This window comes from Otolemur garnettii, unplaced genomic scaffold (genome assembly GCF_000181295.1).
Source record: "Otolemur garnettii isolate 467f Iridium unplaced genomic scaffold, OtoGar3 scaffold00250, whole genome shotgun sequence".
Classification (NCBI taxonomy): Eukaryota; Metazoa; Chordata; class Mammalia; order Primates; family Galagidae; genus Otolemur; species Otolemur garnettii.
In genome coordinates, this window is record NW_003852645.1 from 442822 (window position 1) to 452241 (window position 9420).

At 43.9% G+C, this 9420-nt stretch overlaps 1 protein-coding gene across 1 annotated transcript in view; it reads left to right on the forward strand.

The window, feature by feature from the left end:
- Positions 1-4148, forward strand: part of STX2 (syntaxin 2) — a 40154-nt gene extending 36006 nt beyond the window's left edge. The window contains exon 10 of the mRNA XM_023508490.1: positions 4072-4148. Within this exon, the coding sequence (XP_023364258.1) occupies positions 4072-4104 (33 nt within the window). The 3' untranslated portion in view covers positions 4105-4148. The remainder of the gene's footprint in view (positions 1-4071) is intronic.
- The last annotated feature ends 5272 nt before the right edge of the window (positions 4149-9420 follow it).

Sequence of the window (9420 nt, forward strand, 5' to 3'; positions counted from 1 at the left end):
ATTTTTGGAAAGAATGCATGACAAACCAGGGAAGGGCGGGACAATGGGGAGGGAATATACGGTGGCTGCTGAAAAGGTTAATATAACTCCATTTGGGAATGAAGAGGTTAATGTAACTTCATTACTCACCTCCTGGGCAAGGTTGCCCAGGTGGAATCGGTATTAGAAGGATACTGGCTCCCTCCCTCGCTTATAGGCAAGGACATTTAGCTCAGAAGGAGCCAAACTGTCTGGAACAAACAAGTAGTTCTCCCTCCACCCCCAGGGTCCCTAACTCAGCCAATAGCAGCCCGGCCTGACAAAACACCCAATGAAATTCCTCTATGTGCTTTAAAAACCTCAGCTTGCTTCACTAGGGTGTTGCCCTTCCTCCAGCCATGCTGAAGGGAAGAGTGGCCCAGGCATATGCTTGCAAAATAAAGCACTTTTTGTCTTTACATGTGTGTGGTGGTCTCTCAGCGGCAATTCTGGTCCCAACACTGCCATGTAGCTATTTCACCAGGATATGAGTTTTATATTATTTTTGCTAATTTTATAATGTTAAACTTCAATAATAACAAATAATTGTTGAGAACTGATATCAAGAACTGCTTATCAAAGTTCGCATTGTTGATTAGTTGTTAGAATTCGACTACCATTGTTTGGACTTAATGAACAATGGCATTTTTTGGCATTGGCAACCACGAAAACATTTTGTAACTGTCTCTCAGATGGTACACGTTGTACTGCGTGGTAGTGCTAGTTAAACAAGTGATGTCAACAACAGCTATTAAAATAATTTAGGTAAGTAATTTATTTACTTATTTCATGAATTTAGCAGACAGTACTTGTATTATTTATATTTTATAGTGGTGGCAAAAAGTCTAGCGCTGGCCTTGAAAGTGACACTTAGGACTTACAGGTATCATTGTTAAAAAAAAATATATTGATAAGGAAAAGGTTAACTCTTGGGCATCAGCAAAGATCACAATAGAGAACAAATGTTTAGAAATATTTCATCATTTTGAAACAAACCATGTTCCATATAATAATGCACTAAAAATTGTGGGATATTCACTGTCCTTACCAGGAACTAATGCTGTGACTGAATGTGTTTTTTATATGGTAAATAAAGTGTGGACATCAGAAAAATCACAATTAAGTGTTGAGACTTTGAAAGCCATTTTATGTGTGAAATATAATTCTTGTGAAAAATTTCATGACCTTTTAAACAATGACAGCAATCCACTAAAAAAAATTCACTCAAATGAGAAATATGCCAAAGAATAAAATAATACCATACATAATTTTTTATGTATAGTTTGAACCCGCCACCTACTCCTTTGAGTCACAGGTGCTGCCCTATACATAATTTTTTTTAATGTATTATATTTGTAAATTGTACTTATGTTGAAATTAAAAAAATATATATTACAATACTATTTTTGCATTCTATGTAAATTTTTGTTGCTCCATATAGACCAAATTTTTAATTAAGAACCCCCCACCTCCCCCCAACCCCATCAATGGTGTCCTGCTTTATCAATGTTAAAATCTGATCACCTTATATAATAAGGAACTCACCTGAATTCTTGCTATTTATAACAAATGCTAATTCAACAAATTTGGGGTGTATCTCAGAGTCAGTTGGTGTGAATTCTTATGCAGATTTGATGTGTTCTCATTAATAATTATTGGTGGGGGCAAGTTCTTTCCCACCATGTTTTGAGATATCTGTCCTCTATTCTTAATCTTCTTTCAGACTTTTTATTAATAAGTGGAATTTCTTTTCTTTCCCCTTTTTTTTTTTGAGACAAGAGCCTCACACTGTTGTCCCGGCTAGAGTGCAGCGGCATCAGCCCAGCTCACAGCAACCTCAGGCTCTTGGGTTCAAACTGTTCTCCTGCCTTGGTCTCCTGAGTAGCTGGGATTTTAGGCGCCCAACACAACTCCTGGCTAATTTTTCTATTTTTAGTAGAGATGGGGTCTCAGTCTTGCTTAGTCATCCTGATTTGATCATTACACAATGTTAAAATATCACAAGTACCCCCCAAATATGTACAACTAATGTACATCAATGAAAAAGATGCTTTATTTATTCTAACCTAATGCTCAAATGGTGGGGCAAATGGTAACTAGCACCAACCTCAGTGATAGGAGAGAGTAGGGAGTGGCTCAGACATGGGGTGGGCACGGGAGGGCTAGGGCATATGCTATTTAGTGACACCTGCCTGCTGCCAACCAGAAATTGGCACCACTGGTGACCAGTACCTCCAAGTTTTCAAGAATAGCTGAATGTCTGGCTCTTAATCCAAGCCTTCCTTGCATTTAAATGTTGCAACTAATTTAATTTTGAAAACTTCCCTATGTGAGTTAAATGTGGGCAGCAAATATGGGGCAACATCTTAAGTAGGAGCTTAGTGTCCAGAGCAGGGAAAGAGCCCAGGGATTCCTCAGGAAAGGGAGAAGCAGGAATGCCAGGGTCACACCCGTGGACAAGCGAACACACTTAGAGCCATCTACACTGCTGGCAGAAATGTAGAATGGTGCAGCTACTTTGGAAAACTATTTGGTTGTTTCTTAAAAGGTTAAACCTAGCCTTACTATGTGACCTAGCAATTCTATGTCCAGGTATTCAACCAAGAGAAATTAAAACGTACATTCACACAAAGGGTTGTATACTAATGTTCTTAACCACATTATAACAGCAAAACATTGTAAACAACTCGAATGTCCCACCAGCAGGTGACAGAATAGGCAGATGTTGTAAAGCTGTGGAATGAAACTCTACCCAGCTGTACAGGGGAGTGGGCTCCATGGCATGGGGAGACCTCAAAAATATGTTACAAATATAACGTTAAAATATTGATCATACTGCAAGATTTCACATACATGAAATTTCTAGGAAAGGCAAAACTGTAGAGACAAAAGCAGGTCAGTAGTTTCCCTAGGCCTGGGCAGTGACTGCTGAGGGGTGGAGGCATTTTAGAACTGGGTTTTGATGCCAATTGCTTACTAAAAACCATCCAACTCTCCCCTTTCAACAGATCAATTTTTTGTCTGTTAATTATAATTCCATAAAGCTATTTAGAAAAAATTGCCCCCTCTCCACGCAGGAGTGGGGAGTATGCCATGTCCTGAGGACCGGGCCTGCAAGGCAGCAGTGGCCAGCAGAGGGCGCTCCGTCACAGCCGGAGGCTGCCTTAGGCGCCAGCTGCGGCATGTGGGCGCTTCTTCTCCCCGGCAACTGTTTTTCTTAAAAACCTTGGGTCAATAGAATCTGTGTCAGTCAAACCCTATTCTGTCTGTTGACCTGGGCGACCCTTTAAGAGCTGTTTATCATTGCTTCTGAAGGCCTGGAAAGCCAGCCCTACGTGAATAATCCACAGACAATGGTTACCTGTAGGATGTCACGCCCTAAAGAATCCCTGCCGTGAATGCCTTTGTAAAATAGACTATTCAAGGCCTGTGAAGGATCCCAAGACAGCAGGGGGACTCTTGTGGTCAATAGGTGGAATGAAATGCTGGCCAGTGCTTTAATAAACAAGAACCTCCTGAGAAGGGGACCCCGGGGAGTTTCCCACAATGCTCAGAGGCTCCAGTAATCCCACTGCAACTAGGGAGAAAGGGAGTGGGATACAGAGGTGCCCCGGCAGACACAATGACTTGGTGGCAGCCCTGAGCACTGTGGGAGCTGGAGCCACTCTGGAATTCCCAAGATTAAAACCAAAACAAAACAAAAAGAAGAAAACACCTGCACCGTATAAATGTACTCATGGCCCCAACAGTCATCTGGTTAATAAGACTCTCTTAATAAGATGAGGTCAGCCAGGTGGGGATGGAGTTTAAACCTTTCTTCAGTGGTGTTGTTAAAGCTTGACCTACAGCTTAACAGTGCTGCCATGAAAGGGGGTTATTTTATTTTCTTGTGACCTAGGGAAGTGGTCTAGAGCTGGGACAATGTCCACATGCCAGCTCTGAGTTCTGAGCCAGTGGTGATGGTGGGGTTTCCATGATGGCTTAGGAGGGACCTGAGGTTTGGAAAGCTATGAAGATAATGATGACACTGTTTTTGATCTTGTCAAATTTCAGATGCTGCCCAGCCATGTCAGGGAGGGCCTATGAACTGCTGTCCTTGCGGGTGTGGATTGCAAAAGGGCTTTGAGCTGGAGGAGGAGAGGAGAGAAGTGGTGGCCCACGCCCTGAGCCTGGTCACAGGCTTCACGGAGGATGCAAATTTGTAACAGAAAAGTGCAAAAGGCAAGACCATGTGGAGAAATATTAAAAAACCAGTCAAGGAAGACAGATTGAGCTGAAAAGACTGAGCGGTCAGAGAATGAAGAAATAACACATAAGCTCGCCCATCTACAATTTGTATGGGAACTTTCAAACAGTAAGAGAAGTGGAAGAATTGTACAGTGAATGCTGGTGACCCAACACCCAGATTCTGCAGTTGGCAAAATGTTAGTTCTACAGTTAGCATTTTGCTAACGTTAACAACATGTATCCTGCCTTCACTGTATCCGTATGGGAATCCCTCTTATTTTATTTATGTATTTATTTATTTATGTATTTATTTGTTTTTATCAAAAGCATCTCCGTCGATTCTAAAATGCCGTACAATTGCAAGTTACCACCTTGTGACAGCATCCCGAAGTCTCTTTTACTCCCTCAGGCAAAATCTAGATCAAAGCTTTCTAATGGTGAGTGTCATGGAAACAAATAAATACTATCACAAACAAATACTATCACTTCAAGAGAGTGACTGTGGGGCAGCGCCTGTGGCTCAGTGAGTAGGGCACCAGCCCCATGTACCAAGGGCGGCGGGTTTGAACCCGACCCCGGCCAAACTGCAACAAAAAAAGAAAAAAATAAAGAACTAGCTGGGCGTTGTGGCGGGAGCCTGTAGTCCCAGCTACTAGGGAGGCCGAGGCAAGAGAATCACCTAAGCTGAAGAGCTGGAGGTTGCTATGAGCTGTAATGCCACAGCACTCTACCGAGGGTGACAAAGTTAGACTTTGTCTCAAAAAAAAAAAAAAAGAAAGTGACTGTGAGCTCTATGCAATGAAATCTGTCTGATTGAACAGATAACTGAAGAAGTGCGCTGACCCCTCATTAGTCGCCGAGGGTGCTCACGGACACCCCTGTGTGCCAGACACCATTCCTGGTTCCTTCTATGTGTTAACTCCCTTTGGGCTCACACAGATCTCTGTGGCATCAGTACTCTCATTGTTCCTATTTTACAGGTAAAGAAACTGAGGCCTAGAGAGTTTAGGTGACTTGCCCCACGGTTGCATTGTTGGCCAGTGGCTGTTTGGGGGTTTGAGCACAGCCCAGAGCTCTGGCTGCACAGCCTGGGCACCTGTCAGTGCCAGGTGCTGCTTCCCAAACAAATTAAGGCAAGAAAGTGCTATTCCAGTCTTTCTAAGTTAGCCATGATCTGTAAAGAATGAAGCTCAATGTTGGTGAGGATGTAGGGAGAAAGGCTTATGGGATGTAAATAGATGCTTCTAGAAGGCAGTTTGGCATTGCAGGTCGAGAGCCACAAAAGTGCACCTAGCATTGCAGGTGTTTTGTTCCTAGGAGAAAATTGCTTTGAAATAGCCCAACAATTGGAACCAATGTCATAGCCCAAGGTACCAGGAGAGAATCAAACAAAAGGTCAAACAACAAAGATGGATATTATGGAATGTTTCCGTAATGACCATGTTCAAGTGATAGGATTTTTAAGAAATATGAGAAAGTGCTTTTTTAGTGGAACAAATCAGATTACAAAATAGAATTTAGGAAGATGAAATAATGGTGACTTTCCCATAGTGTTACACATGTATAGAAAATATATATAATATACTATACATATCATACACGTAGTAAAATAGTAACATAAACGGGAAGGCGGGTACCCAAAATAGGAGCAATGGTTGTCTTCAAGAGGGGCTCCAAAGTGTGGCAGGATATTTACTTTGGGCTTTTTATGGATTTCCCACAACGGTTATATGTGTACAGTAATGTATTATTACCTCAGGAGTCAGAATATCCTCCTTCCACTCACGTAGTGTTTATAAAAGAGACAGTCTCCAGCTCAGAGTCTTCCCTTTTTTCCTGATTTCCAAGTGCAAAGGGAGGAGGAAGGTGCCAGTAGGTGGCACCAGAGGGTGGAGATTGTGTCAGGCGGCACCTGCGAGCCAGCCAGGCCCTGGGTGAAGTCCCCAGAGCTCTGCTGTCCTGTCTGCACCCGGAGATCTGGCAGCTTCTGCATCTTCTGTGTGGGGCTTGGCTCTCCTGTGGCTGGAGGCCTCCATGGAGCAGAGACATGCCAAGTTAGGTAATAAATTGCTACCCTGGAGTGCTTGCTTTGTCTGGATCTGTACCGTCTGTCTGTCTTCTATCGTCTGTCCATTCTGTCCATCTGTTCATAAAGAGAGAGGGACAGGGAAGTGGAAAGGGGAGAGATAACCCCCAGAAACATCTATTGAAAAGTAAATTGTAGATATCTTCTCCCATTGTCCCTAAATATTTCTTTCTTTCCTTCCTTCCTTCCTTCTTCTCTTTCTTTCTTTCTTTCTTTTTTGGAGACAGAGTCTCACTTTGTTGCCCTTAGTAGAATACAATGGTGTCACAGTTCACAAAAACCTCAAACCACTAAGCTCAAGTGATCCACCAGCCTTGGCTTCCCAGAATGCTAGGATTACAGGTGTGAGCCACTGTGTCTGGCCTAATCCCTAAATATTTTGGTGTGTGTTTTTTTTCTTTTTCTTTGTTTTTGAGACAGAGTCTCACTATGTTGCCCTTGGTGGCGTCACAGCTCACAGCAACTCAAACTCTTGGGCTTAAGTGATTCTCTTGCCTCACCCTCCCAAGTAGCTGGGACTACAGGCACCTGCCACAATGCCTGGCTATTTTATTGTTGCAGTTGTTTAGCTGGCCCAGGCTGGGTATAAACCCACTATCCTTGGTGTATGTGGCTGGTACCGTAACCATTGTATTACAGATGCTGAGCCAGTGTTTTTTTTGTAAGAACAAGGAAACTGTACACCATTACAATACAATGTTCAAAATCTGAAAATTTGACATGATAAGATATTGTTATCTAATAATTCACAACCCTTTAATCAAATTTATCAATTGTCCCGCCAATGTCCTAAATGACTAGTTTGTTTCCTAGTGCATGTTTTATTTTGTGTTTCTTTTCCCTGGGATGGTCCCCAGGCTCTCCCTGATGTGACTCAAGGGCATGCCCAATTATTGTGTAGGCCAGGGGTCCTCAAACTTTTTAAGCAGGGAGCAGTTCACTGTCCCTCAGAGCATTGGAGGGCCGGACTGCAGGCCCTGGGATGAGTTGGCTGCTAAGCAGGACAGGTAGTGGCGGCATTCGGCAGGCTGGATAAATGTCCTAGATGGGCTGCATGTGGCCTGCGGGCCGTAGTTTGAGGACGCCTGGTGTAGGCTGTCTCTTGATTGGGACTTGCCTGGTGTTTCCTCATGGTTCGGCTTAGTTATGCATTTTGGGTGGGATGTACTCTTCTCAGCACCTCCTATCAGGAGACATGTGATTTGGGTTTGTTCTGCTTCTGGTGATGACTTTGGTCACCTGGTTAAGGTGGCTGTCAGATATTGTTCACTGTAAAGTTATCATTTCTCCTTTGCATTAAGAAGTAATTTGTGAAGGGATACTCCATATCTTAGGGGTACATGTTCCATAAATTTTTAATTAGCAGGGATAGCTAAAGTTTAGAAAACTTTTATGAAGAAGTTTGGAAATCTTTGATCAAAACCAAATAAACAATTAAAAAAAATTTTGACCAGACAATAGCAAACGTTTTCTGTAAAGGGCCACATAATAAATATTTTAGGCTCAACCAGGTCATATAGTCTCTGTTAAAACTAGTTAACTTTGCCATGATCATGGGGAAGCTGCCATAGACAACATGTAAAGAAATGGGTGTGCAAGGTCTCAATAAAACTTTATTTATAAAAACAAGTGGTGGGCCAGATTTGACTCTTGGGCTATAACATAACTTATGGACCCATACTTTAGACTGCTGTCAACTGATCTGTCTCTAAAAATTTCCCTTTATAGGGGCGATTTTCCTACACTCCCTAGGGTCTGATCCAGAAGCTTTAGGTCTTAATTCTTGGCACATAAATTTCAAAGGAGGAATCAGATCATACAGCAGCCAGGTCCCCTTTACCTCTGAGAAGAGATTTGTACCTAGAAACTTGAAAGAAGAAGACCAACTATCCCCTCTTGCCTGAACTTCCTGATTTACATTTCCTCTGCTCTCATTATTTTTTCAATCCATTGTAGTCTCCATTTTGTCACCTCAAATCAAGAAACCTCTCTTTCCAGTTACCAATAACCCCCTACCCTTAACTATCAGTGGATAGTTTTGTCCTATGTGTAGACTGATCACTCTACCCAGAATACCTTGTCCTTCTTCCTCATTAACATGCTGCCTACATATTGTTTAAAATGCTGCTCAGCAGGCACACTGACAGGTGCCCATAGCCCCAACTACTGGAAAGGTAAAGGTAGAAGAAATAAAAGGATTAAAAATGTAACAACAGCATTGTCTATCAAAATGTAATTTAAATACAAATTGGAGGAATGGATAAACAAAGCATGCTATATCCATACTATAGACTACTACTCACCCACTGCACTTCCTGCCCACAGAGCGCTAGAGCCACAGCACTTCACCCCCTCAGGATGTTAGAGCCACCTCACCCTCAGGGCGTAGAGCCACCTTGCCCTCGGGGCATAGAGACACCTGCCCTCAGGGCACAGAGCAAACTGCCCTCAGGGCATAGAGCCGCTGTGCCCTCGGGCACAGGGCAAACTCGCCCTCAGGGCACATAGCAAACCCACCCTCAGGGCGCAGGGCAAACTCGCCCTCGGGGGATATAGCAAACCCGCCTTCAGGGCGCAGGGCAAGCTCGACACCAGGGCACAGGGCAAACCCACCCCCAGGGCGCAGGGCAAACTTGCCCTCAGGGCATACGGCAAACTCGCCCTCAGGGCTCAGGTGAAAACTCGCCCTTGGGGTGCAGGGCAAACTCGCCCTCAGGGCTCAGGTGAAAACTCGCCCCCGGGGTGCAGGGCAAACTCGCCCCCAGGGCGCAGGGAAAACCCGCCCTCCAGGTGCAGGGCAAACCCGCCCTCAGGGCACAGGGCAAACCCACCCCAGGGCGTATGGCAAACTCGCCCTCAGGGGCGCATGGCAAACCTGCCCTCAGGGCAGAGGGCAAACTTGCCCTCAGGGCACAGGGCAAACTCGTCCTCAGGGCATATAGCAATCTCGCCCTCAGGGCACAGGGCAAACTCACCCCCAGGGTACACAGCAAACTCGCCCTCAGGCGTAGAAACAAGGGCAACAATTCCAATGGCTTAGTTCAGTATTTATAATTTTCTCATTCTTTCTTTCTTTCTTTTTTTTTTTT